General features: G+C 47.7%; 1 protein-coding gene and 1 pseudogene across 7 annotated transcripts in view; one reads left to right on the plus strand and one right to left on the minus strand.

Moving 5' to 3' along the window:
* The window catches only part of LOC116091614, a 3,096-nt pseudogene extending 1,332 nt beyond the window's left edge, over positions 1 to 1,764 (plus strand).
* Positions 1,765 to 3,466: 1,702 nt separating this feature from the next.
* The window catches only part of Kyat1 (kynurenine aminotransferase 1), a 39,762-nt gene continuing 16,185 nt past the window's right edge, over positions 3,467 to 27,043 (minus strand). For 4 of the 7 annotated variants that reach the window (XM_031369666.1, XM_031369664.1, XM_031369665.1 and 1 more), the window contains 12 exons: positions 15,700 to 15,758; positions 11,069 to 11,216; positions 6,629 to 6,778; positions 6,467 to 6,553; positions 6,085 to 6,213; positions 5,482 to 5,602; positions 5,164 to 5,240; positions 4,986 to 5,075; positions 4,697 to 4,883; positions 4,532 to 4,611; positions 4,006 to 4,092; positions 3,467 to 3,921 (listed from right to left, as the gene is read on the minus strand). In XM_031369666.1, coding sequence (XP_031225526.1) covers positions 3,856 to 3,921; positions 4,006 to 4,092; positions 4,532 to 4,611; positions 4,697 to 4,883; positions 4,986 to 5,075; positions 5,164 to 5,240; positions 5,482 to 5,602; positions 6,085 to 6,213; positions 6,467 to 6,553; positions 6,629 to 6,778; positions 11,069 to 11,216; positions 15,700 to 15,752 — 1,275 coding nt within the window. In that variant the 5' untranslated portion in view covers positions 15,753 to 15,758 and the 3' untranslated portion in view covers positions 3,467 to 3,855. Of the gene's footprint in view, positions 3,922 to 4,005; positions 4,093 to 4,531; positions 4,612 to 4,696; positions 4,884 to 4,985; positions 5,076 to 5,163; positions 5,241 to 5,481; positions 5,603 to 6,084; positions 6,214 to 6,466; positions 6,554 to 6,628; positions 6,779 to 11,068; positions 11,217 to 15,699; positions 15,759 to 15,976; positions 16,045 to 19,709; positions 20,091 to 27,043 lie in introns of those variants that run through there. The other 3 variants (XM_031369662.1, XM_031369661.1, XM_031369667.1) reach the window with 3 other exon arrangements.

Consider the following 27,043-nt stretch of genomic DNA (forward strand, 5'->3'; position numbering starts at 1 on the left):
TACAGAGTGAGTTCCAGGACAGCTAGAGCTATACAGAGAAACCCTGTCTCGAAAAAAACAAAACAAAACAAAACAAAAACCAAAACAAAAAAACAAAAACAAAAAAAGGCATGTGCCACCATGCTAACTTGTATTAACATTTTAGAATGATCTGATAGATTATTACAGCTGAGGAACAATACTGACACATTATTACCAACCAAATATAGTTTGTGTTAGGGTTTTTTTTTTTGAGACAGGGTTTCTCTGTATAACCCTGGCTGTCCTGGAACTCACTCTGTAGACCAGGCTGGCCTCGAACTCAGAAATCCACCTGCCTCTGCCTCCCAAGTGCTGGGGAGTCCTGTCTTTCTTTTTGTCTGTCTTGTTTGCTTTGGTTTTGTTTTTTGGGATAATGCCCTACCTCCTGCCTCATCCTCCCAAGAGCTGAAATTGCAGGTGTGGAGCACTCTGTTGTCTGAATTTTGACTTTATTTATATGAATGTTTTGTCTGCATGTACGTGTGTGCACCACAGCCTTTCCTGGTGCCTGAGGAGGTGACTGGATCCCCTGGGATTAAAATTATAGTAGATTGTAAAACACCATGTGTGTGCCAGGAAATGAACCCAGGTCCTCTGGAAGACAGGGTTTCTCTGTGTAGCCCTAGCTGTCCTGGAACTCACTCTGTAGACCAGGCTGGCCTCGAACTCAGAAATCTGCCTGCCTCTGCATCCTAAGTGCTAGGATTAAAGGCTTGTGCCATCACTGCCCGGTGCCATTTAGCTCTTTATTAAACCAATCAGAGCTGGACCTGGCTGAGCTGGAGATGCCATAGTGGGTGTTAACATTCACCACAAGGACCGAAAGGTTTGGAGCAAGGAGCCTGAGAGCCAGGACATCTACCTGCGGCTGCTAGTCAAGCTGTACAGGTTTCTGGCCAGACAGACCAACTCTACCTTCAATCAGGTTGTGCTGAAGAGGTTACTTATGAGCAGCACTAACTGGCCACTTTCTGTCCTTGTCCCGGAGGATCCGAAAGATGAGGCTTCCTGGCCGGGAGAACAAGACTGCTGTGGCTGTGGGAATGGTCACAGATGATGTGTGGATTCTGGAAGTACCCAAGCTGAAGGTGTGCACTTTGGGTGAGCAGCTGGGTCCAAAGTCGCATCCTCAAGGCTGAGGGTAAGATCCTCACCTTTGACCAGCTAGCCCTGGAGTCTCCCAAGGGCCGAGACACTGTGCTCCTGTTTGGTCCTCAGGAGGGCCAAGAGGTGTACTGACATTTTGGCAAGACCCCAGGAACCCTACACTGCCACACCAAACCCTATGTCCATTCCAAGGGCTGGAAGTTTGAGCATACCAGAGATGTAAGGGCCAGGCTAGGCTACAAAAACCTACCCTGGATCTTAGGATGTTTAAAAAAAAAAAATCAGCAAGTGATTGAGAAGATGTTTACAAAACTCAGAGAGGGGTGATGCTTCATAAAAGTAACAATACCTCCAGGCAGTGGTGGCACACATCTTTAATCTAGCACTTGTGAGGCAGAGACAGGCAGATTTCTGAGTTCGAGGCCAGCCTGGTCTACAGAGTGAGTTCCAGGATAGCCAGGGCTACACAGAGAAACCCTGTCTTGAAAATGAAGAAAAAAAAAAAAAAAAAAGTAACAATACCAAAGGCCATCCTGTACTCACATCTCTGCAGGAGTGGGGGTGGGGTGAGGGAACATCCTCTTCCCCCATCTTTACCTCCCCCATCACCCCCCATAGAAATCAGCATTTGAATAATGCAAAAACATCTTTTACATAGGGCACTAGAGATTATCTCAACAAAACACAAACTTAGTTTAAAGATCTAATTTTCTTTTATTTGCTGTTCTAGAATCAGGTGACAGACAACTGTTCTGTAAAATAGAAGAGGGGACAAGTTTGATGGGATTGAAGTGATAGCTCAGTGGTTAACAGCACTTGCTGTTCTAACAGATGTGGCCAGTTTCCATTCCATATCTAGCAGATCACAACCACCTGTAACCCCAGTTTCAAGGGATCCTATACTGTCTCCTGGGCTCTGTGGGCATTGCACACACATGACGCTGGTTATCAAACCAGGGCCTTGCCAGGCAGTGGTGGCGCACACCTTTAATCCCAGCACTTGGGAGGCAGAGGCAGGCGGATTTCTGAGTTCAAGGCCAGCCTGGTCTACAGAGTGAGTTCCAGGACAGCCAGGGCTACACAGAAAAACCCTGTCTCAGAAAAACCAAAAAAAAAAAAAAAGTCTCAGTGTCATTACTCAGGAGCTAGCTGCTCACAGGCGGTCTGTTGGTAGTCTTTTGACAAATTTATTACATATGTGTATTGGATTTAGTCATTGCCCATGGCTGGGGTGTAGTTCAGTGGTATAGCATTTTCTATGCATGTGCAAAGCCGTGAGTTCACTCCTCAGCACTGCCAACACAATAAAACACGGGAGACAAGAGGATTGATTGCCATGAGTTTGAAGTCAACCTGGGCTACAGTGTGTGACACTGACTTTTTCTGGAAAACTCTAAAAAGAAAAAAACATCACTGGCCTTGTGATTCAACTGCAAGTCCAGCACCACCTCATTCCCTCAAGGACAGAAGTGGGGGAGGGGTGGGCTCAAAGCTCTGAGAATACTCACAGGTCCAAAGGAGATTTTATAATTAACAAAAATTACTCCGATCCTAGAACTTAATCTTCTAGGAATTCCTTACGAAGGGAAAACATTTTTTTACAGTTCTTATGCCCGATGACCCCATCATTTCTGTGGGCTCGAGAACAGAGTGAATGAGTGAAATGTCTTGGCTCCTGGTGTGGCCTCCTAGAGGGATTTGGAGGCTTCGGTTGCTTTAGTGGAACAATAACTAGAGACTGAATCCCACTTCTAAGCCAGGTGTGGAGCATGCTGTACTCTGCAAACAGAGGCAGGAGGATCACAAATTCAAGGCCACTTGGGCTACATACTGAGTTCCAGGCCTGTCTAAAACACCTGCCCAGATCAAGCTTCACTTCCACTTTTACAGGAGGATGGGGGGGATGGGAGTGGGGGCTCCAGGATTCTGCTGTCCCCCCACACTCCCTCCTCAGCAGTCTGTTGGAATTGCAGGTAAATGGAGACCAGTGAGGTTGACCACAGATGCACCTCTGTGCTACCTAAGAGGCTGTTCTTGAACCTCTGTGAAGATGTCTCCAAGACGCCATTCCTGTCCACACACACAAACACCCTAACACAGCCTGCAGCTTGCATCCTCTGAGCGTGAGGACCACAGCAGACAGCTTGGATCTGAATTTGGATGGCCATGAACAAGCCCTGTGACTTCAGATGAGTTCTAAGTCTCCAGTCTGCACACACACACACACACACACACACACACACACTCCATAAAGAAGGTGTGGCGTCTGAGGTTCTCTGGGGTCCCTTCCAGCTATTCAAAGCCCTGTTCAGCAGTCTAAAGGAAAAGAGAAGCTGCCTTGAGGGTTCTAATAACTTAAAACTTTATTAGGAACAGTAGCAACATCACGAGGTCACACGAGAAGAAGTGGAGAAGCCACAGAACCTCAGCAGGGCTAAGGTGGGGCTGGGGCTGGGGCTAGGACTCCAGGCCCGATACTCCATCCTTTCCTGTCCCAGGCAGAGAGGCCAGAAACAACCAAGACCCTACAAGCAACCTACAGAGGAATAGACTGAGGCCCAGAACCACCCACCAATCCAATACAGCAGTCCAGACACCGGCTGAAACCCGCAAGAAATGGGCTCTTTCCTGGAAGCTTGCCCAGTCACACAGCTGGGCCCCCCAGTGCCATCCCCGTGTTAAGGCACAGTTGAGGCCTCAATGTTCAAGGCAGGGATGAGGGCAGCCTCAGGGTTGGAGCTCTCCTTTCCACCTGCACAGCCTCTCATCCATGGCCTGGAGTGTGGCCTCGTCCTGCAAGATACACACTGAGCCTTCCTTCTCTCACCCCACCCAGTGGCTAGCCAGGCCCAGCGATCTTCCCCCACTTTCTCTCACCTTCACAAAACAGAATCGGATATAGTGGTCAAAGTCCTTTTGATGGGGCCGGCTGAAGAAGATGGAGACAGGGATGGCCACCAGGCCCTGGGGATAAGGAAGAACATGTCTGTGTATAGCCTTGAGAGCTAAGACATCAGCTCAGGGACAGAGTAAGGCTGAGTATGTCCCCTCCATCTCCTGTACTGGTCAGGAGAGAAGCCCCAGGGCTTCATACTAGGTTCCTCCCAGGGTGCAGAGAGATGGAATAGACTCTGCAGCATGCCCTGGCAGAGCTGGGAAGAACTACTTTTGAACCTCAGAGATTTGAGCAGGGTTCAGAGCAGATAGATGGGCTAGGTCCTCACTGTCTACGAGGGAAGGCCAGGCTCAGAGAAGGCCTCCTGGAGCCAGCATGGCTTCTTTGTTCAAGTGAGGCAGCCTTGCAGCAGGAGTCATGGGGAAGGTTGGGCTGACTTGCCTTGACAGGACCAGGCACATGACCCATGCAACTACAGCTACTGGCCCTGGCAAGAGCCCAGCCTACCTTGTTTTTGATCATCCACTTGGCAAAGCATCTATCATAGGGCTCATCCGCAGCACCAGGCAGGTTGGGCATCCTGCTCTCTGGGGCAACAAAAGAGGTCGTGCTGAGTCCTTGCCAACTTTAGTACCTTCCCAAACCCTGAGTGACATGGCCAGACCGACTCACTGAAGTCTGAGATGTCTGCAATGAGGAAGTAGCTGCCCTGGGGGATCAAGGGCTCGAGGCCCACTGACTGCAGGCTACGGATCATGTGGTCTCGATTTAGGTGCATGGCCTGTGGCAGCTGCAAAAAGTAGCTGCTGGGTTGTCCAAAATGTTGCTGCTCCCGCTCAAAGCACTGGGCTACTGCAGCCTAGACAAGGCAGACAGACAGACGGACTGATGGTCAGCTATGACCTGTCTGGGAGCTTTCTCTGTTACCTTCCCAGACCATGGGGTTTCCTACCCTTCTCACCTGGGCCTGGGTGGGGCAGTGGAAGATAGAGTTCTGGTGCACGGTCCGCAGGTGCTTCATGATGTTATCTGGACCCATGACCCAGCCCACCTACACCAGGAAATAGTAGGGTCTCAGGACAAGAGGAGGCCTCTCTCAACCCTCCCACTGCTGCCACCTGCTACATGGCCACACTTACTTTCCAGCCCGTGGCACTGAAGCTTTTGCCTGCGCTGCCGATGGTCAGGGTCCGATCCCACATGCCAGGGAGGCTGGCTACCCAAGGCCAAGAAGAACAAATGCTGAAGAAATGGGCAAGGTGGAGGGAAGGGACCCAGTGACAAGCACAGTCTCTTAACTGAGGATTAATCCACTAAGCTGGTGACAGTCTCAGGAAGCAGATGCTACTGCACTCCTCAGAGCTCAGGGAGGGGAAGTCCCTTCCACAGTCACACCAGTGCACTGTTCCCCAGCTCTGAGCAGCTATCCAGGGGATGCTGCGGTTGGCCTGGCTCACCGATGCTGACGTGTTGGTGTCCATCATAGACCAGCCACTGGTAGACCTCATCAGAGATGCACAGGACATCATGCTGCTGACATAGACCAGCTATCAGCTCCAGCTCCATCTTAGAGAATACCTGTGGGAGACAAGGTCACAGGTGTGCAGCTGGGACTGTCCCCAAGGGCAGAGACTGCTCAGAGTGCAAGACCATACCAGATCTCAGGGCCTCTCTGGACCATCTCTTTGCAATATTGGGATGCAATATTGGTCAGTATTGCATCTAGCTCTGCAATTTTGACCCTGTGGGATTGGCTATGTCTGGATCCCACTGCATAGACAGATATAGTCACTGTTCCAAAGTTACCAGGAAGTACTGAGACACTCAGCCTATGCACCCAAGCCTTCCCATCTCTGGGAAGATTGGTCCTCAGAGTTTCAGGCACTCAGCCCTCCCACTTTATACAGGGAAACTGAAGCCTGAGAGAGTTCATGTTCAAGATCAGAAGGAAGAGTCTGCTTCCAGGCTCTCTGAATGGACCCCTGTACCTTTCCCTGCAGGATCTCTGAATGGACCCCCAGTACCTTTCCCTGCAGGATCTCTGAATGGATGCCCAGTACCTTTCCCAAAGGGTTGTTGGGTGTGTTGAGAACCAGAATCTTGGTCCGAGGTGTGAACTTGCTTGCCAGTTCTATGGGATCCAGTTGCCAATCATTGCTGGATCCCAGTTGGCCCTTAGGAGCAGGGCTCTGCAGGGGGAGGTGGGAGGGGCAGCAGTATTTACTTTTCTGACCATAGCTCCTTTCCCTTTGCATCTTTCCCCACCTCTCTACTCTCACCTCTGGACCCCACCTCCATCTGCCCAGCTCAGAGGACTCCCTTCCCTTGCCCCATGTCCCAGGATCTAGCCCAGTTCATATCTTGGGTCCCCTCAACCCGCCCATACCCATGGAGGAAACCTTGCCAGCCTTGACCTACCCATAGCCACCTAGCATTTCTTACCGGCCTCAGGGACACGAACACAGGGTGACCTCCGGCCATCATTGTCATGGGTTCGTAACAATCAAAAGCAGGTTCTATGATGATGACCTGGTTCAAGGGTCAGATTAGCTGGGGTCAGCACTACCCTTAGCTCCTCCCTCCCATTCAGGCATCGCCTCTCACCTCGTCTCCTTCATCCACCAGGGCCTGAAAGGCTGTGAACAAGGCCCCATAGGCACCTACTGTCACCAGCACATTCTTGAGTGGGTCCATCTCCTGTCCCAGCAGCTTGCCAAAGAAACTTGCCAGGATCTTTGTCAGTGGAGGGTAACCCTGCCAGGACAGCATAGTCAGGCGTGCAGCATCAGTTTGGACTGCTCCCACTCAGCTGCACCCAGGAGGAAGTCAGCTTCCTTGGGCTGAACCGTTTCATCTCCTCTAGCAGCCAGACCCAGACCTGGTAAGTGGGGGAAGCTGACATTGTGTCTGTCCCCATCTATAGCACAGCAGGGCAGCAGAAACAAACCCACACTTGCCTGTGTGCCTGAAGGGCACATTTGTGCTCACCTGACCCCTGACCCCACAGCCCTGGAGCCACAGATTATTTGTTGGAGTTACAAAATACAAAATTGTCTTTTTTTTTTTTTTTCCAAGACAGGGTTTCTCTGTGTAGCCCTGGCTGTCCTGAAACTCACTCTGTAGACCAGGCTGGCCTCAAACTTAGAAATCCACCTCCCTCTGCCTCCCAAGTGCTGGGATTAAAGGCATGCATTACCACTGACTGGCTACAGAATTGTCTTGCCCAAAGTAGTAGAGAATGAGGTACACAAATAGTGTGGGTTTTTTTTCCTTTCATAACAACATAACAACAACACTCCGTTTATTTGGAGGGGCAGTGGTGGTGGCGCACACCTTTAATCCCAGCACTTGGGAGGCAGAGGCAGGCAGATTTCTAAGTTCGAGGCCAGCCTGGTCTACAGAGTGAGTTCCAGGAAAGCAAGGACTACACAGAGAGACCATACCTCAAAAGAAAAAAATTATTTAGTGTATGTGTGTTTGTGTTTGTGTGTATTTGTATGTCTGTATGCAAGCGTGTGCACGCATAGGCACAATACCACACATGTGGCAGTCAGAGGACAACACTTAGGAGTGGCTCTCTCTGCCTACCATGTGGGATTTAGGGACCAAATTCACATCATCACGTTTGGTGGCAAGTATCTGAGCTGTTTTGCTGGCCCCTACTTCTTCCTAACTCTGATACACTCGGACTGAACACTGGCAGACATGGCGGTGCCTATGGTACCTAGCTTGAGGAAATAGCCACCATGGTGGTAAGCTCTGGAGACGGCAGCATGAGGCGGGTAGGCTCACTGTATCAGCAGTCAGGAACCGGTGAGAGAGGGTGAAGACAGGCTCAAAACATTCAGGGCTCAGCCACGTGGCTAAACCAAAGACTAGAATGTAAGCCAGAAGTTTAGCATACCAGACAGTGGACACAAAGATGAAAAAAGGCGTGGAAATGAAGTTCCCACACAGAGACATAAAGGACGCAATCTGTGAGGGGACAGAGATGCCCAGTGCTTCATGCACCCTCCCAAAGCATCGAGTCAAAGATGCACCTCCTGATGGGAAAATAAATAGGATCAGGGAGCCCAGTTGAGTTTGGTAATGCATACTGAAAGAGGACTGTGTCCAGGGGGCTGGTGAGATGGCTCAGTGGCTAAGAGCACTGACTGCTCTTCTGAAGGACCTGAGTTAGGATCCCAGCAACCACATGGTGGCTCACAACCACCTGTAGTAAAATCTGACGCCCTCTTCTGGTGTGTCTGAAGACCGCTACAGTGAATTACGCCAGGGCCGGCAGAGGTCCTGAGTTCGATTCCAGCAGTCACACACATGATAGCTCACGGCCATCTGTACAGCTACAGTGTACTCATACACATAAAATAAATAAAATAAATCTAAGAAGAAAAAAAAAAAAGGACTGTGTCCAGATAAAAAAGAATTAGCCAGACCAAAGCAGCCTGGAGACACGGAAGTGACGGGAGGGACTGAAATGCCCATGCTTCACCAGACAGCCTGCCCCCACCTCTGCTAGTTAGACACAGCGCCTCAGGCATGGCACACAAATGCTCAGCCATCAACAATGAAGGTGCCTTTTTTCTTTTGGCTTCAGCAAAGAGTCTTCTGGGTTTCTCTGAGATCAGCCTCTTGGTAGTATGTCAAGGAGGAAATCTAACTCATGGACATTTTACCAAGACTTGTCTCCCACGGTTAAATGTATACAGCCTTTATTATTACTATTTTCTTTTAAGAGAGAGTCTCAGTATGTGGCTCTGGCTGGCCTAGAATTCCCTATGTAGACCAGGGTGGCCTCAAACTCACAGAGATCCAACTGCCACTGCCTCTTGAATGCCGAGATTAAAGGCATATGCCACCACATTTGACTTCAAGTTATTTATTTTCCCCTAAGGGATGGAGAGATGGCTCAGTGGCTAAGAGCAGATCTTGCTCTTTCAGAGGACCTTGTTCAATTCCCAGCATCCATATAAGGCAGGTTCACAACCATTTGTAACTGCAGTTTTAGGGGGACCTGCCACCTCTGGTCTTCAGGGGCACATGCACTCATGTGGACAGACCCACACACAGACACACACAATTAAAAATAACAAAAATGAGCCGGGCGGTGGTGGCGCATGCCTTTAATCCTAGCACTTGGGAGGCAGAGGCAGGCGGATTTCTGAGTTCGAGGTCAGCCTCGTCTACAGAGTGAGTTCCAGGACAGCCAGGGCTATACAGAAAAACCCTGTCTTGAAAAACCAAAAAAAAAAAAAAAAAGGATATTAAAAATAATAGAACAGGGGCTGGTGAGATGGCTCAGCGGGTAAGAGCACCGATTGCTCTTCCAAAGGTCCTGAGTTCAAATCCCAGCAACCACATGGTAGCTCACAACCACCTGTAATGAAATCTGACGCCCTCCTCTGGTGTGTCTGAGGACAGCTACAGTGTACTTATAATAAGTAAGTAAGTAAGTAAATAAATAAATAAATAAAATAGAACAAAGACATATATGTTTTTAAAGATAAACTGGCAATGTTTACAACAGCAGTGGACTGGGTATTAACACATGGCACATCTGGGTACTGGAAGATATCTAAATGGTCATTAGGTGTAAGGGAAACGCAGAGAACAAAGCTCCTCCATGTCTACAATGGAACTCCTGCACCTAAGGCTCAGAACATCGCAGAAGAGTAGATGGGAAGACTGTAGGAGCCAGGGACCAGGATGTCGGCTAGAGACAGTGTCTTCTATACAGGACAGGGAAGCCATGGAATTTCAACAATATCACTGCCTAAACAAAACCTGCACAAGGACAAAGCCAGTTGACCTGCCAACTCACAAAGCCTCGCCCAATCACTGGCTACTGAGAGAATCACTGCTTTCTAGCCTCTGATAGGTTATCTAATCTCAGGTGGTCAGCCCTAAACACTACACAGAGGAATACTAAATGGCCTCTGCACGTGTATTCTTATACATATTGTAACTATGATGATTGAGGAAGAGTTGGTGGATTCATAGGGAGTGCTGGACATAGGCAGAGGTGGAGGAAGAAGGGAAATGATGTCAGTAGAGTACTGATGCATGAAACTCTTAAAAAAGGAGTGAGGAGCTGCACAGAGCTCAGTGGGAGAAGCGCCTGGCACCCCAAGGCCCTGGGCTGGGGGATTTTAAAGGATAAAAGGACAGGCTTTGAATAGAAGGATGTCCAGGATACATTCCTTACTGAGAGCACCAACTTATATTGTATTACACACAGGATGAGTCCATTCAAGGTAAAGAATAATAAGTGTCCCAAAAAATGTTGGGAAATTCCCTCCAGGCAATATGGAGACTGCAGAATTTAAGAAGCACTGTTCTAGCCAGCAGCTGTGGTGCATGCCTTTAATACCAGCATTCAGGAGACAGAGGCAGGTGGATCTCTGTGAACTGGGTGCCAGTCTGGTCGATAAAGCGAGTACCAGGACAGCCAGGGCTATACAGAGAAACCCTGTCTTAAAAAACAAAAATCCGGGACTGAAGGCCCCGGCTGGAGACATGGCTCAGTGGTTAAGAGCACTGGTCCAGAGGTCCTGAGTTCAATTCCCAGCAACCACATGAGGGCTCACAACCATCTGTAATGTGGATCTGATGCTTTCTTCTGGTGTGTCTGAAGACAGAGACAGTGTACTCACATACACGAAATAAATACATTTAAAAAATCTTTACAAAAAGACCCAAAAGACCAAATCAAAATAAAAAGCACTGTTGTAGTCCAGTGTTGGTGACTGCCTATTGAGTGGCCCCTCACAGAGCCCCTGGGGCTCTGATGCCAAAGGCAGCCTGTCTTTCCTGGGTTGGCTGAGGTACCACCTTCTCCCAGAAGCCCCCTTTCCACTACCATATGCCACTTCTCCTTTCTTGCAGCCTGGGTCAGATGCATTGGTCATGAAGGTTCCTGATCTATCTGCCTTCTGCCCTGGGACTTGAGGTGCAGGGCACAGGACTCTCAGTAACTGTCCTATGAGCCTCCACACTTGGGATGTGTCAGTGCCCTAGGACCTTCAGGAGAGGCAGGAGACTCACAAACGCCATAGTGTACTGGTTGAGCATGAAGTCCCCACTGGTAGCCTGCTGAAAAGCTTGCACAGCGAAGTCCGGAGGCGAGAAGTCAGGGAAGCCCTGGCCCAAGTTCACGACATCATACTCCTTGGCCAGTCTGACAATCTCCACCCTGGCAACAAATGGAAAGTCAGACCCTGGGAAGTCACTTGTTTCCCTGAGGGGTACTTGTGCCTGCTTGCAGATCAGGGTGAACATACATGGGACAATTTAGAAAGATGACACACCTCTACCTCCACATGTGTGGATCCCATGTTTTAAAGTGGTCAGGTCCTGTGCCAATCCTATGGCTTAGCTCAGGAGACTTGAAACTTTGACCATGACTGTGGTGAGAAACATTTTCATTCAAAACTATGTCCCTGGCAAGCAGGAGACGCTGGGTTGTTACATGCCATAGGCTACAGCCTGTTCTCTCTTCCCTAACTCTGTCATTTATTCTCCACTTGGCTGGAGGCCAAGGCTCCAGCCCTGAGCCATGCGCCCTGGCTGCTCGTACTTGTCAGAGGCACGGTGATGTATTACCTGGAGATCCCACAAAGATACCCTAACCTGTTACATAACTGTCCCTGGCAAAGTGTGAAACACTAGGCTCATATCACCACTGGTGGCCTGTGTGACTGGCAGTGGTCTGGGCCAGTCTGGAGACACAGAGCTAGCCCTTTGTATCTTGGCAATGGCTTGTGGGGTCAGTAGAGCACATTCTCTGAATCCTGTGCATTGCTCTGGTGAATCAAAGTCACCCCAGGAGGATGGGTGTGTGTGTGTGCAACTGCATGCATGCATGTGTATCTTTATATGTGTGTGCAGGTGTGCATCTGAAGGTCAGAGAACTACCTTGGGTGTCACTCCTCCTCTGGCTACTTCTATCTTTTTGTTTAAGGCAAGGTGTCTCATTGGTCTGGAATTCCACTGAGTAAACCAGACTAGCTGGCCACTGAGCTTCCAGGGATCCACCTGCCTCTGCTCTCCGAGTGCTGGGACTACAGGTGAGTGCCACCACAATTAGCTGACCCAAACGCAGGCTCTAATGCCTCAGAGGGCATCACTTCTTTGAACAGGCCATCCTTCCAGCCCCAAACTAACAGCCAAATAATCACAAGCACAGACTACAACATGTGTCTGGGCCTGGCTCTGTGTGATGGGTGGTGTTGCAGGTCTAAGCCCTGTTGTAGTGGGACATGGCAGAACCATGGACAGGACAGAAGAGCTAGAGCACTGCTTGGCGTGTGGCTCCCACAAATGGTGTGTGTGTGTGCGTATGCATGTGTGTGAATCAGGTATATCACTATTTGATGTGTGGCCCCCACAGACAGGAGGGCACAGTTCTGTCTTTTTCTGTGGCTTTGCAGGACAAGACTTGATTTTAACTACAGCTGCGTACATGGCCAGCCATTTAAAAAGATTCATGGTCAGGCTGGAGCGATGGCTCAGCAGTTAAGAGCACTGACTGCTCTTCCGAAGGTCCTGAGTTCAAATCCTAGCAACCACATGGTGGCTCACAACCATCTGTAATGAGATCAGACGCCCTCTTCTGGTGGGTCTGAAGACAGCTACAGTGTACTTAAATATAATAAACAAATAAATCTTAAAAAAAGATTTATGGTCTAGTGTGACCCCAAAGGACAGCCAGAATTGGCAGGGTTCCCAGACATGGCTCCCCAGTTTCCAGCCACAGGGCATCTGGGGATCTTTGTAAAATACAAATGCTGCCCACAGGGGAGTCTGAAAGAAAGTTGGGCCCCAGTTTTTCTATTTTTCATTTTTTTGGTTTTTTGAGACAGGGTTTCTCTGTATAGCCCTGGCTGACCTGGAACTCACTCTGTAGACCAGGCTGGCCTCGAACTCAGAAATCCGCCTGCCTCTGCCTCCCAAGTGCTGGGATTAAAGGTGTGTGCCACCACTGCCCGGCATCTGTCCATTTTCTTTATTTAATTACTTTTTAATCTTTTAAAATGTTTAATTTTGTATATGTGAACACAAGCATATAGGTGCCAGGAGGCCAGAAGATATCAGTCTCTGGAGCTGGAGTTGCAGGTAGTGGTGCGCCACCTAGTGTGAGGTCTGGGAATTGAACTCCAGTTCTTCACAAGAGCAATAAGTACTCTTAACCACTGACCCATTTCTCTAGCCCTTGTTTGGTTTTGAAAAAGAGTTTTACTGTCTAATTCTGGCTTATTTGGAGCTCTTATTGTAAACTTCAAACTCAATGAGATCCATCTGCCTCTGCTTTTGAAGGGCTGGGGAGAGTCATGAGCTACCATATCTGGCTATTTGGGTTGTTTGTTATGCTAGGTTGTTGTCCTAGAACTTCATAGCCGAGGCTAACCATTTGCCTCAGCCTCTAGACTATGGGGATTATAGATAGGTTTCACCATACACAGTAGTTTTCACCCCCAAACGCAAGGTTCCTGGGGTGCTGCTCAGGGACAACCCTCAGCTCAGGTGACTCCAGAGTCTCTCCTGTAGCTGGGAGGTTTGTGTGTACGCTGCTCTGCTATGATGGCTGTTCCTGCTCGTCAACTTGACTACATCTGGAATGAACTCAAACCATAATGGCCGGGCACACCTGGGAGGACTTTTCCTTAGTTAAATCATTTGAAGTGGGAAGACCCACTTTTAATCTGGAGATTTTGAGGTGGGAAGATCTCCCTTTAGTGTGGGCCACACCTTCTGCGGTCAGCCCATAGAAGGACATGGAGGAAGGAAGCTTTTGCTCTTTGCCTGCTTGCTCTCCCCCGCATGTCCGTTCCTTCACGGCATTGGAGCCTGCTTCAGGATTCCAGCGTACACTGAAGAGCAGCTGAGACACCAGCCCCATGCATTACACAGCTATGGTCACTGTGATTCTTGGACTTTGTTGGTAGACGGCCATTGTTGGTTAGCTAGACTGCAGCCTAATAAACCCCATAGGCATTCATTCTATCAGTTCTGAGCCTCCAGAAATCCCTGGTGAGTACATGCACCTCTGTAACTTTTTCAAGTATATAGCTCTGTTATGCATGTGCCTGGCTTAATGTACAGAAAGGGAAAAGGGAGATTTACAAACTCTTTGGAATACATCTCCACTTTATTCCCTGTAACACTCACAGCATGCACACAGTCCTTCCACATCCTAAGTGTGTTAGAGGGCTAACTGGAGCCCTGGGTCCCTTCCCCAGTACTGAGTGGGAAACATGGGCCTGTATCAAACTTTCTTCTTCCTTTCCATTGTCATGTGTATGTGTGTGGTGTGAATTGCGTAAATGCATGTCTCTGCATGGGCACACGTATGTGGATAGGAATGTGTGTGTGTGTGTGTGTGTGTGCAAGTGGAGGACTAAGGGTGATGTTGAGCATCGTTCTCCATTGTTCTTCCACATTATTCAGTGAGACAGGGTCTCCCAGTCATGCCCCGAGTTAGTCCTGCTAGCTAGTTTGCTCTGAGGATCCCTTGTCTCTGTCTTTGAAGGCTGGCATTACAGACAGGGAGCCATGATTACCTGAACCCTGGTCCTCATGCTTCCATGGCAAGCACCTAACCACTGAGCCATCTCCTCAGCCTCTGTATCAAACTTTCTTAGCTTAGCTCAACCTAAAGCACCTATAAGATAAAATAAAGGCTGACCCCTAGTAGTGGAGAAATGGGTTTCAGACCCCCTGCATCCAGGATATCCAAACTGGCAGAAGACCCAGTCTCTTAGCATAGCATTTGGATATGATCCAAGTGCTCTTCCCACAGCATTTTCTTTTTCTCCATGCTGGGCATGAATTCCAGAGCCTTGCCCATGTTAGGCAGGCTTGGTGGGTCTGTCCCTGCCTTCCCACATAGCTCCTCTCTAGAATACTTAGTGCCAGCCACTGGATGTGCCATGTAAACAGCTGATAGTGACTGAGGGCAAGAAGAACTGTCTTTATGTGTTCAGTAAGGGTGTACAGATGTGTATGTGTGTACAGCATGTGTGTGTTTGGTGTATGTACCCATGAACATGCACATAGAATCCAGAGGAAGTGGGCAAGTATCTTGACCTATACTCTCTTATTCCTTTGATATAAGGTCTTTCCCTAGCCTGGAGCTAGGATGTTGAACAGCACAGCAAGCCTCAGCAGCCCTCCTGTTTCTGTTTCCTACAGTACTGGGATTGCAATGAGACATGGCCAGCTTTTTAAAAATAGTATGTTCTAGGATTTGAATCTAGGTAGGTACTCTAGCAGATGCCACCAATCCTCATACCCACTGAAGCAACTTTTCAGCCACAAAGATGCCTTTTTTTTTTTTAAATGCTTTTGGTTTCCAATTGGATGAATCCCAGATGTACGGAAGCCATAGGTATGGAGAATCAGTTATCATCCATGGGAGCCGTGGCCTGCTGCCCAATTTGGAGCCATTGCTAGTCCACAAGGCCCTTTAGGGAGAGAAAATCATTTCTAGTTTGTACCAGTGTCTCCTGCCCAGGAAGGTGGAGAGCACTCAGAGATTTGAGGCTAGCCCATTATATTGCCTCTCCTGTGCTGTAAGCTGTTAGACACATTCTGGGTACACTAAACTACTACAAGTCAGAGATTGTCAGCCCATGGAGGAAAGGACACTCAGACACATCCCCAGCCCGTCAGCTCACCAGGGGTTGTGATCGATCCCATCCAGCCTTCGAGCCTGCAGCCGTTTAGCCATGGTGAGCTGGGTACAAAGAAGGGAAGTCCAGTGTGAGAATCTTCCTGGTATGGTGTGTGAGCAACCCCAGACAGCTGCTTTAAGATCATAGCCCTACCCTCTGATTTCTTGAAATGGGTGGAGACCCAGACTCAGGTGGCACAGCTAGCTGGAACCTGTTCTCACAGCCTACCTTTGCAGACTCCTCGAAGGGCTCTATCACCCTTCCAGCTTCTACCACCCACCTGAGGGAGGCTGTGAGTGGGGAGTCCACCAGTCCTGAGACAGAGCCGATGGCCAGGTTACAGGTGATCCCAGAAGGGCTGAGGGCTGGGAAGAGGGGTGTGGAGGGAGAAGGATGGTCCCAGGAACAATGGCACTTGCACTGGCAAAGGTCTTCCTAGGCTTCGACACATACTTAGGATAGTCTGGCTGGGCTCCTTGTACAGATGAGAGCTTGCAGTGGGCATAGCGGGTGATATATTCAAGGCCACACAACAGGACTCAGGACTGTTGCCTCTCGGGCAAACTTCCAGCTCTGGTGAGGGGGTTGCTCACTCAGGCCCAGGAGGGAGCAAAGCTAGGTCACTCCCATGCTTGGAGGCCAATGGAAAATCATGATGCCACAAGGCACAAGAGGGCAAGAGGCACACAGAGGTTCAGAGAAGCTACTGCGGACTCTGTCACAGCCCTTGTGCCAACAGTCTTGGCACCAGGCCCTGCCCTGGAGAAGCCTTGGGCCATGTGTGGTGTGTAAGGCTTCTCAACAGTTAGAGATTCCTGGCAATTGCACACAATATCTTTGCCAGCTCTGTGCCCTGCCCTTCCACTGAATCCTGATGATGTCAAGTCTAGCACTCACAGTGCAGACCACTGAGCTCAGAAGACCACTGTCCTGAGACTACACCATTACAACCAAAACATCAGGGGTGATTTTTATTGATATGTTGATTAGCAGATATTTTACTTTTCCTTTGCTTATTATTTTTCAATTTATTTATTTTTGATTTTTTTTAGTGTATTGGTATGAGGTTGACAGGTCTCCTAGAACTAGAGTTACAGATAGTTGTGAGCTGTCCTGTGGGTCCTAGGAATTGAACCTGGGTCATCTAGAAGAACAGCCAGTGCTCTTAACCACTGAGCTCTCTCTACAGCCCCAATTTTTGAGTTTTTGAGACAAGCTCTCATTATGCATCCCTGGCTTGCCTGGAACTCACTATGTAAACAGAGCTAGCCTTGACATCACAGAGATCTTCCTGTTTCTGCCAAAAATATTTGAAAATATTTTTCAAATTTTATAAAATAAATTTTCTTTGATTTTTTTTTTTGAGACAGGATTCTTTCTTTCTCTTTAGCCTAGGCTGACTTGAAAGATTAAAATTAAGTTTTCAAGCTGTACTGTGGGAACTTAGTTGTTGGTTAGACTCAGCGGGAGGCCAGTTCTCAAGAATCCAGAAACAAGGGAACCAAGACGACCTGGCCCAAAACAATTGCCAGGTGGCTAGCACGCCCCTGGACCCTAGCACGAGCCAGCACCAATCAGAAACTACCCTGTACCTTCCCCTTACCCCAGTCTTCCCTTTTGCCCCTGCAATTGCACAAGAATAAAAAGCTGCCTAAGACCTTGCTCGGGTCCAGACTCCTCTACCCCTGCGAGGGATATGAGTCTCGCCCCAGCTAGCTGGAACAAAAAGCCTCTTGCAGAATGCATCAAGTCTGTGTCTTGGTGGTGTGTGGGGTCGTCCCTCTGGGACTCTCATAGACTCAAACTTGTGGCAATGCCCCTGCCTCAGTTTCCCAAGTCTTGGGATTACAGGTATGAGCCATCAAGCTTGGATAAGTATTTTACTTTTGTCGTTGCTGCTGCATTTTGAGATAGGGTCTCACTTTGTAGTCCTGGCTGGTCTGAACATTGCACTGAGGTTCAGGATGGCCTTGAACCCACAGCAGTGTTCTAGCCTCCACCAAGCCTGCCATTCCAAGAACTGGAATTCTAGATGTGAAACACTATCTAGCTAAATACTTTACTTTTTCTTTTTTTTTTTTTGGTTTTTCGAGACAGGGTTTCTCTGTATAGCCCTGGCTGTCCTGGAACTCACTCTGTAGACCAGGCTGGCCTCAAACTCACAGAGATTCTCCTGCCTCTGCCTCAAAAGTGCTGGGATTAAAGGCATGTGCCACCAACGCCCGGCAATACTTTACTCTTAGGATTAAAAAATATAGGAGACAATCACAATTTAAAAGAATGGTTAGTGATAGGATATACTAATATCAGCTAGGCAGTGGTGTTGCTCACCTTTAATCCCAGCACTTGGGAGGCAGAGGCAGGCAGATTTCTGAGTTCGAGGCCAGCCTGGTCTACAGAGTGAGTTCCAGGACAGCCAGGGCTACACAGAGAAACCCTATCTCGGAAAAAACAAAGAATATACTAACATCAATAAAACAGGCTGCAGAACAGGATGTGCTAAGTGTTACAAGTTTATTTGTTTTGTTTTGTTTTATTTTATTTTATTTTATCTTGAGGCAGGGTTTCTCTGTGTAACCCTGGCTGTCCTAGAACTTGTGCTGTAGACCATGCTGGCCTCAAACTCACAGAGATTCTCCTGCCTCTGCCTCAAAAGTGCTGGGATTAAAGGTGTGCAGCAGCAGCCGCCACCAGCTATGTAGAGAAACCCTGTCTTGAAAAAACCAAAAACCAAAAAAAAAAAAAAAAAAAAATCCCCTAATATGTATGTGTCTATGCACACACACTCTTGCTTGCGCCTGGTGCGTCTTCCTCTCTCTTTCTGCTTTTCTGCTCCCCAGATTTTGTTTGCCTCTGTTTGGTAATGTGTACAGACATTGCATTATTTGATTGGCTGGGTTTTAGATTTTTTTTTTTCCCCCTGAGATAGGGTTTCTTTGTGTAGCCCTGGCTGTTCTAGAACTCACTCTGTAGACCAGGCTGGCTTCAAACTCAGAAAATCCGCCTGCCTCTGCCTCCCAAGTGCTGGGATTTAGATTTTTTTTTAAAAGTTATAGCTTATTTCTGGGGGGTGCGCACGTTACAGCATGTGTGTGGTGGTCAGAGGACAACTTGCCAGAGTTGATCCTTAGTTCCCCTGTTATGTGAGTCCCAGGCATCAAACTCACATCACCGAGACTGATGGCAGGTACCTGCAGCTGATGAGCCATCTCTCCCACCTGATTGGTGTATTTCTGGCTCTTTTTCTGTTTTTGATTGATTCTAACGGGTGCACTTCACATTGCCTCTTTTCTGAGTTTGAGCCTGTCTCTAACCTACAGTTTCATGGGCATTTCCCCAGGTCACGGCAGCAGAGCCTCTCCCTGTGGACAATGGCATGAAGCCAGGTGCACCAGGTGGCTATTCACCTGGGGATGTAAGAAGGGAAGAGGGGGGAAGAGGAAAAGAGAGAGAGATAATATGAATGAAAAGAATGAGGTGAATGAGTGGTGGGATGGTTGATGCCCAACAGTGGGAGTTAGAGGGACAGAGGCTGGCATAGGGGAGGGTGCAGGGCCGGAGGGCACAAACTTACAGGTGAACAGAAATGAGTGGAGTTGAATGGCCTTGAGAAGGAGAGAGAACTAATTGTCATTCCACAAATTTGGGGTACTCAAGAGGGTGGCCTTTGCGAAGGGCAGTCAGTACATGGATAACTCAGGGAACAGTGGTGTTCTCAAGCTGTGAATACCACAATCAGCCAACTAAGATGCATTATGCACCCACTCTGTACCGTGAGCTGGGCTGGGCACTGGGCTAACCATGGGCAGGCAGCAGAGGACATACAAGCATCCATGCAGAGCTAAGTTCCAGATGAGAGAAGCAGGACCAAGGGAGGGAGCTATAGTCTAGAAAGGCTCTGGAAGAGTGGGCTCATGCACAGCTTTAAAGGCAGGACCAAGCCAGACCCCAGGACCCTTCCTCCCAAACCCCGGGGGCTGTGAACATGGGAGAGCGCCATACAGGACACTTACAGACTGGTGCAAGCACCGGCTGAGTGAGGCTCCAGCCTTCCTTCTCCAGAGTGGCCACACCAGCTGCACCAAGAGGCCTGCCGTACTCCTGAACATGCCTCCCAGATCCGCAGGCACTGCAGACTTCCCCTCGAGGGGTACAGAAGGGCAGACAGCCAAGGCCAGAAAATGGCTCTAAGCCAGGGCCTGTCCAACACCCAGTCTAACAACAACAACAACATAGAATCACTGTGCATTGGGCTGCTGCCAGGCACTTTATTGCCAGGCTCACCTCAGTAACACTCAATGACCCTTTAAAATTCAAATCACCTCTAGGGGCAAATGACCCAAGTGAAGGTCACTGACAGATTCTAGCAACACAGCATAAACCCAGACTCCTGCTCTCCTGCTCCAATTCTGGAAACACTCACTCACACACGCACACACACACACACACACACACACACACACACACACACACACCTAGCATTCCCGCTTAGCATAATGAACCTAACCTAGATCCCATCATTAGACTGCTCCACATGGGACTGAAGAACCTGATAAATGACACCAGAGAGCTACAGCTCATGTTTGTGAGCTGTCAAACTGATAGAAAATATGTAAATAAATCTTTTAAAAAAGGAAAAGGCTGGCAAGCGGCTATGTAGTGGTTCATGTCTATAACCCCAGCCCTGGACAGGCAGAGGCAGGAGGATCACCACCAAGTTCTAGTCCAGTTTGAGCTGTAAAATAAGATCTATCTTTTTTTTCCCCTGAGATAGAGTTTCTCTGTATAGCTTGGGTTGTCCTGGAACTCACTCTGTAGACCAGGCTGGCCTCAAATTCAGAGATCCATCTGCCTCTGCCTCTCAAGTGCTGGGATTAAAGGCGTATGCCACCACCACCCGGCAAGATCTATCTTAAAAAACAAACTAAAGAAAACAAAACAGACAAAAACAACAATAAAATACAAGCCAAAGCAAAAACCAAGAAGCCAGCAGTACAACATAAAACCTAACAGACAGCTCTGAGAAGGTTGGATGCATCCCGTCTCCCTACAGAGCAAAGCTGAGGGGACCAAAAAAAACAAAACCCAACAGTAATAATAAACACAAAGGGAACAAGACTACCAGAGCTCCCAGAGACTAAACCACTAACCAAAGAGTACACATGAAGGGATCCATGGCCCCAGATACATATGTAGCAGTGGATGGCCTTATCTGACATCAATGGGAGGGAGACCCTTGGTTCTATGAAGGTTTGATGCCTAGGGGGATGCTAGAGCAATGAGGTGGGAGTGGATGAGTGGGTGGAGGAGCACCCTCATAGAGAGAAAGGGGAGGGATAGAGGGGGGATGGGATGGGGAGTTTTTGGAGGGGTAACCGGGAAGAGGGATAACATCTGAAATGTAAATGAATAAAATGACTAATAATAATAATAATAATAATAATAATAATAATAATAATAATAAATCCAAAGGGGATTGGCTGAAGGACAGACATGCAGAGCGTGCTTCAGAACCAACAATTCCCAAATCAACTGCCATGCTCACTGGTGATTGCTCCTACAGAGGACAAGGCAATTGTGGGAAAGAACACAGTCTTCAACACATGCTGTTAGATCAAGTGGACATTAAGTCTAGCCTGAAATGACACCCAAGTTCACCCCCAGGCAAAAGGTGTTTACTCAGTCTGATAATGAAGTGCAATACCAGGAGACAGAGGGTGTGGGAGCAACTGGCCTATGCTCTAAGCATTGGAGGAAAAAACCAGAGCCAGGTGCAGTGATGCATGCCCATAATCCTGGCTTTTGGGGAAGTAGAGGCAGGATAATTGTCACAAGTTTGAGTCCATCTTGAGGCCAGCCAGTACTATAACACAGCAAAATTCTGACACACACACACACACACACAGACACACACACACGCTCACCATCACTCTACAAATTGTTTGGTGTGATTCTAATTGGTAAACAAATGATTTAGTCCAAGATGTGTTGGTGATGGTTTGTGAGGCTGCTACATGGATGGACCTCAGAATTTGTAGCCCCTGTGGTTTGGTCCGGGTTGCAAATATTTAATGAAGAGCAGGCATGGGCTCTCTTTCCTCAAAAGCTCACATGTAGTAACATTTCTGAAAAAACCTGGAATTTTAGTTTCTTGAAAAAACACAGAAATATTATAAGAACGTGTTTTCATTTTAATCCCAAGAGCAGGGAAGTGGGGCTGCTCCTCACAGTCCGCAGCGGCTGACTATGGTGTGTGTGCCTGTGCTCTACAGAGATGTGGTGTGTGGTGGTGTGTTGTTAGTAATCATGCTCAAAGAAGAAACAAAAGGAAAAAATTAGATTCAGGAATCCTTATCTCCCTCCCCTCTATCTTTCTTTTTCTCCAATCTAGTGATAAATCAGGGTTGAGGAGAGGGGATAGAGGGTGGGAAAAAGAAGAACCCACAAAGTAGCAAAGACTAGCTACACTCCCAGGCTCTATTTGAGGGAGCTGAGCCAAAGAATAACCATTTCTGAGATCTCCCTTTACAACAGCTACACAGAAAAGATTGGCTTCGGAGTGGGCTTTGTGGTGTGTGCCTGTAATCCCAACACCTGGGAAACTAAGGCAAGGAGATTGAGGCCAGCCTTGACTACATATGTCAGCTTGGACTGACTACATGGTGAGACACTGCCTCAAAGTTAAAAAACTCTGCCTCGCCGGGCGGTGGTGGCTGGACTGACTACATGGTGAGACACTGCCTCAAAGTTTAAAAACTCTGCCTCACAGGGTGGTGGTGGCTGGACTAATTACATGGTGAGACACTGCCTCAAAGTTAAAAAACTCTGCCCCTCCGGGCGGTGGTGGCGCATGCCTGTAATCCCAGCAATTGGGAGGCAGAGGCAGGTGGATTTCTGAGTTCAAGGCCAGCCTGGTCTACAGAGTGAGTTCCAGGACAGCCAGGGCTACACAGAGAAACCCTGTCTTGGGGAAAAAAAAAAGATGAACTCATGATGATGATGGTTGGTTGATTCCGTGGGTCTTCTGTGGCATCTCTGACCTTTCTGGCTCCTACAATCCTCCCCCTCCTCCATCAGTATTCATGGAGCTTCACCTCATGTGTGGCTGTGGGTCTCTGTACCTGCTTCCATCAGTTGCTGGATGGAGTGAGCTTCTCTGGTGGAGATTATGCCAGGCTCCTGGCAGAATATCATTGGGAATCATTTCTTTGAGGGTGGGGCACTCACTGAGACTGAACTGACTATCAGGGAGCCTGCATTGGTCTAACCTAGTCTCTCTTCACGTTTTATAGTTGTGGAGCTGGGTGTTTTTGTGGGACTCCTAACAGATGGAGTGGGGAGAGGAGAGCTATTTCTGACCATTTTGCCTGTTTTGGTGACCCTTGTCCTCCTAGGTTCCCTTGACCAGCCTTAATAGGAGGGGAGGCGCAGCAGGTCTTATTCCAACTTGATATGCCATGTTTGGTTGATATCTCTGGGAGCCTGCTCTTTTTCTAATGAGGAAGGACTGGGAGGAGAAGAGGGAGGGAAACTATGGTCAGGATGTAATATATCAAAGAACAAATCAATAAAAGAATGAACACTGCTGGGCAGTGGTGGCGAACGCCCAGCACTTGGGAGGCAGAGGCAGGCGGATTTCTGAGTTCGAGGCCAGCCCTGTCTACACAGTGAGTTCCAGGGCAGCCAGGGTTACACAGAGAAACCCTGTCTTGAAAAACCAAAAAAAGGCCGGGCAGTGGTGGCGCATGCCTTTAATCCCAGCACTTGGGAGGCAGAGGCAGGCGGATTTCTGAGTTCGAGGCCAGCCTGGTCTACAGAGTGAGTTCCAGGACAGCCAGGGCTACACAGAGAAACCCTGTCTAGAAAAACCAAAAATAAAATAAAATAAAATAAAATAAAATAAAAGAATGAACACAGTATCTCATATGACTACATGTATGAGCCAAAGTAGCAAAACTCTGAGCTAGGCATGGGTGGGCACCAATAACCCTCATGAGGCTGAGGTAGGAAGATTGAAAATTTATTTGCCATGTGTATGAGTATTTTGTCTGCATATAAGCCTGTGTACTGCATGTATGAAATGCAAGGCAGGAAGAGGGTGTTGGATCCTTATCTTCTGTAACTAGAGTTTCAGATGGTTGGGAGCTCCCAGTTGAGTGCTGGAAACCTAATCCCTATCCTCTGTTTGGACAATACTTTTTATTTTTTTAAAGATTTATTTATTCATTTATTTAATGTATATGAGTATACTGTAGCTGTACAGATGGTTGTGAGCCTTCATGTGAGACTTCATGTGGCTGTTGGGAATTGAATTTAGGACCTCTGCTCTCTCTGGTCAACCCCGTTCACTCAGGCCCAAAGATTTATTTATTATTACAGTGTTATTTATAGATTTATTTATTATTTTATTTATTTATTATTATAGCTGTCTTCAGATGCACCAGAAGAGGGTATCAGATCTCATTATGGATGGTTGTGAGCTACCATGTGGCTGCTGGGATTTGAACTCAGGACCTTCAGAAGAGCAGTCAGTGCCCTTAACCACTGAGCCATCTCTCCAGAAACCCCCTTTTTAAAAAAAGATTTTTTTTATATATATATGAGTACACTGTAGCTATCTTCAGACACAGTGAAGAGGGCATCAGATCCCACTACAGATGGTTTTGAGCCACCATGTCATTGCTGGGAATTGAACTCAGGATCTCTGGAAGAGCAGCCAGTGCTCTTAAGTGCTGAGCCATCTACCCAGCCCCTAGACAATACTCTTAACTACTGAGCCATCCCTTGGTCCCTGGTTGCTAATTTGAATTCTGCTTGAGCTATATAACAAGATGCTGCCAAATGCCGGTGGGTATAGTTCAGGTCTGTGATCCCTGAATTCAGAACGCAGAGACAAGAGACTCTGTTTGATGCCAGATTGACCTACACACTAACTTCCAAGCTAGCCTTGGCTACACAAGAGGACAATATGTTTATTTGTTAGAGTTGTGGTGTGTCCCTGCTTGATGCTGATGTTTTTGGCTACTCCTTGTGGCAACCTGTCCTGGCTCCTGCCCTGCCAGTGTCCTCCAGGCACACTCGTCATCAAGTGTGAGTGTTAGCTTCTCCCCAATATATACTTGTTCTATATTGAGACCCGAAACTCTTCTCCAAACATGTATAGGGCCGTGATGAATATTTTACAATACACTTCTTTCTTTCCTTCCTTCTTTCTTTCTCTCTCTTTCTTTCTCCCCTCCTTTCTTTATTTCCTTCCTTCCCTCTTCTCCATCTTTTTTCTGCCACACACATATGTCCACCCCCCTTTTGGATCAGGGTCTTAGGATTGTAGCCCAGGCTGGCCTCAAATTTGTGATCTCTGAATGCTGAGATCATGGGCATGTACCAACACACCAGCTAAATATTTCATTTTTTAAAGATTATTTAAGGGGCTGGTGAGATGGCTCAGCGGGGAAGAGCACCGACTGCTCTTCGGAAGGTCATGAGTTCAAATCCCAGCAACCACATGGTGACTCAAAACCACCCATAATGAGATCTGATGCCCTCGTCTGGTGGTCTGAAGACAGCTACAGTGTACTTACATATAATAAATAAATAAATCTTAAAAAAAAAAGAGAAGAGGTGGAAAAAAAGATTATTTTTTTTGATAAAAAGAAAGGTAGACTTTATTCATAAATATCAATTTTTTTTCTTTAAAAAAGAGTAATTTATTTAGACCTTTTTTTTTTCCGATATTTTCTTTAAGATTATTTATTTTATGCATACAAGTACACTGTCACTGTCTTCAGACACCCCAGAAGAGGGCATTGGATTTCATTACAGATGGTTCTGAGCCACCACATGGCTTCTGGGAATTGAACTCAGGACCTCTGGAAGAGCAGTCAGTGCTCTTAACCGCTGAGCCATCTCTCCAGCCCTAAATATTTCATTTTTATGGCTTCCAGACATAGACTTGCCTGTGACCTGACAATTCTTCTGCATTTACTCTATAGAAGTGAAGACCTGTCATGAGATTTTTGTTTTGTTTTGTTTTTTGAGACAGGCTTTCTCTGTGTAGCCCTGGCTGTCCTGGAACTCACTCTGTAGACCAGGCTGGCCTCGAACTTAGACATCCGCCTGCCTCTGGAGATTTTTTTTTTTTTTTAATGTAAGCAGTGTTATTATTTCTATGCAGTGCTGGGGAGTGAACACAGGAGTTCATGTTGCATAAGCATGAGCCACACCTCTGTCCTACAGCAGCATTATATATTACAGTTAAAATGTAGAAAAGGGGAGCCTGCTCCATGGTTAAGGGCACTGCCGCTCTTGCAGAGGACTTAGGGTCAGGTCCTAGCACTCATCTGGTGCCTCACAACCATACAGTGCTGGGAAGCACTGTGTATGTCCTATTCTGCCCCCCCCCCCACACACTGCATGCCCACAAACACATAAAATAAAAATAAATACATCTTTTTTAAAAAAATTTATTTATTATTATATAGACACACCAGAAGAAGGAGTCAGATCTCATTATGAATGGTTGTGAGCCACCATGTGGTTGCTGGGATTTGAACTCAGGACCTTTGGGGGAGCAGTCAGTGCTCTTACCCACTGAGCCATCTCACCAGCCCTAAATACATCTTCTTAAAGACATGTAGAAAAATCCCCTAATATTCACCAATGGGTGAATAAAGCACAGTACAGTCATGCAGTGAAATGTACTCCTACATGCTGTACTTTGGATGACTGTGACATGCTGAGTTCAAGATACCACGCACACAGGGCCACACCCTGCACGCTTGCTTTTGTATGAAGAATCCAGTACCAACCACACAGAGGTGACTACTTACCAGGAGGTGTGGACAAGGGGACAGGATGTGATTATTTGGTTTGTTTGGGAGTTTGTTTGGTTTTTTTATAATTAAAAGGCTTTTACTGTTCATACAACTGATAGGTCCACAACACCGAATTTACTAAGTACCATTGACCTGTATTGTTAAAGATGGATAAGGGACTGAAGAGAGATGGCTCCGCAGACAAAACATTTGCACCTCTCCCAGAGAAACCAAGTTTGATTCCCAGCACCCATGCCAGGTGGTTCACAGCTGTTGTAACTTTAGGTTCAGGAGATCCAACAGCACTGACATTGCAGGACCAGCTTGTGCATGCATGCACATACTCACTCACTTGAAGTTAAAAAAAGTGATTAGCAGCCAGGTGGTGGTGGCAGACATCTTTAATCCCAGCACTTGGGAGGCAGAGGCAGGCAGATTTCTGAGTTTGAGGCCAGCCTGGTCTACAGAGTGAGTTCCAGGACAGCCAGGGCTACACAGAGAAACCCTATCTCAACCCCCCCCCCAATAAAGTG

The sequence above is a fragment of the Mastomys coucha genome, unplaced genomic scaffold (genome assembly GCF_008632895.1).
Source record: "Mastomys coucha isolate ucsf_1 unplaced genomic scaffold, UCSF_Mcou_1 pScaffold15, whole genome shotgun sequence".
Taxonomy (NCBI): domain Eukaryota; kingdom Metazoa; phylum Chordata; class Mammalia; order Rodentia; family Muridae; genus Mastomys; species Mastomys coucha.